General features: G+C 61.3%; 2 protein-coding genes across 2 annotated transcripts; both read left to right on the top strand.

Moving 5' to 3' along the window:
* Window positions 1–234: 234 nt before the first annotated feature.
* On the top strand, window positions 235–480 carry ETH_00041575 (uncharacterized protein; the record flags this gene model as incomplete). Its single annotated transcript, XM_013374560.1, has 1 exon — window positions 235–480. One exon carries the CDS (start codon window positions 235–237, stop codon window positions 478–480), a length of 246 nt encoding a protein of 81 aa, XP_013230014.1.
* A 122-nt stretch (window positions 481–602) lies between these two features.
* On the top strand, window positions 603–881 carry ETH_00041580 (uncharacterized protein; the record flags this gene model as incomplete). The annotated part of the gene is made up of 1 exon (XM_013374561.1): window positions 603–881. One exon carries the CDS (start codon window positions 603–605, stop codon window positions 879–881), a length of 279 nt encoding a protein of 92 aa, XP_013230015.1.
* Window positions 882–932: the final 51 nt, after the last annotated feature.

Consider the following 932-nt stretch of genomic DNA (forward strand, 5'->3'; position numbering starts at 1 on the left):
CCCCCCCCCCCAGCTGCCGCAGCGGCTGCTGCAGCAACTGCAGCAGCAGCAGCAGTTCCACCACTGTCACCCCTCCGGCTGCAGCAGATGAACTAGCTGCTGCTTCTGGCGCCCCAAGCACTCCTTTGTCAGCCTGTAGTCTCAAGACAGGAGCAGCAGCAGCAGCAGCTGCTGCTGCTGTAGAAGCAGAAGCAGCAGCAACAGCTGTTGTGGCAGAAGCAGCAGCACCAGCACATGCAGCAACAGCAGCAGCAGAAGCGGCAGCAGACGCGGCAGCGTCTGTGGAAACAACTGCAGCGGCAAGAAATGCAGCAGCAACTGAAGCAGCACAAAAAGCAGGTGGGGCAGAGGCAGCAGCAGCAGCAGTCGCGGCAGCAGCAGCTGAAGCAGCAGAGGAAGTGTCAGCAGCAGCGGGAACGGAAGCCTCTGTCGCAGCAGCAGCAGAAGAAGCAGCAGCAGCCGAAAAGGCTGCAGCAGTGAAGACTGAAGCTGAAGCAGCGCTGCAGCCAGGGAGAGCAGCCGAGGAAGCAGCAGCAGCGGAAGCAGCAGCAGCGGAAGCGGCAGCAGCGGAAGCGGCAGCAGCGGAAGCAACAGCAGCTGAAATGACAGCAGCATCCACAGAGGCAGCTGCAGCCGAAATGAAAGCAGCAGCAGCGGCAGAAGCACAGTCATCAGCAGCCGACACCGCCGCAGCGGCAGCAGCAGCAGCAGCAGAAGCAGCAGAAGCAGCAGCAGCAGCAGAAGCAGCAGCAGCTGCAGATAAGTGGGAATGTCAGTCAATTCCTGAGGAAGATGCTGCAGTGGCTTGGCCTTATGCCACGAAGCAGCGTCAGCGGGTCTGGGGGCCTTGCCGTTACTCGTTTGCAGCAGCAGACTGCTAGTTGCTGCTGCGGCTGCTGCAGCAACACCCGCTGCAGCAGCAGTTGCTGCTG

This window comes from Eimeria tenella, genomic scaffold (assembly GCF_000499545.2).
Source record: "Eimeria tenella Houghton genomic scaffold, Eth_scaff2127, whole genome shotgun sequence".
NCBI classification, from domain to species: domain Eukaryota; phylum Apicomplexa; class Conoidasida; order Eucoccidiorida; family Eimeriidae; genus Eimeria; species Eimeria tenella.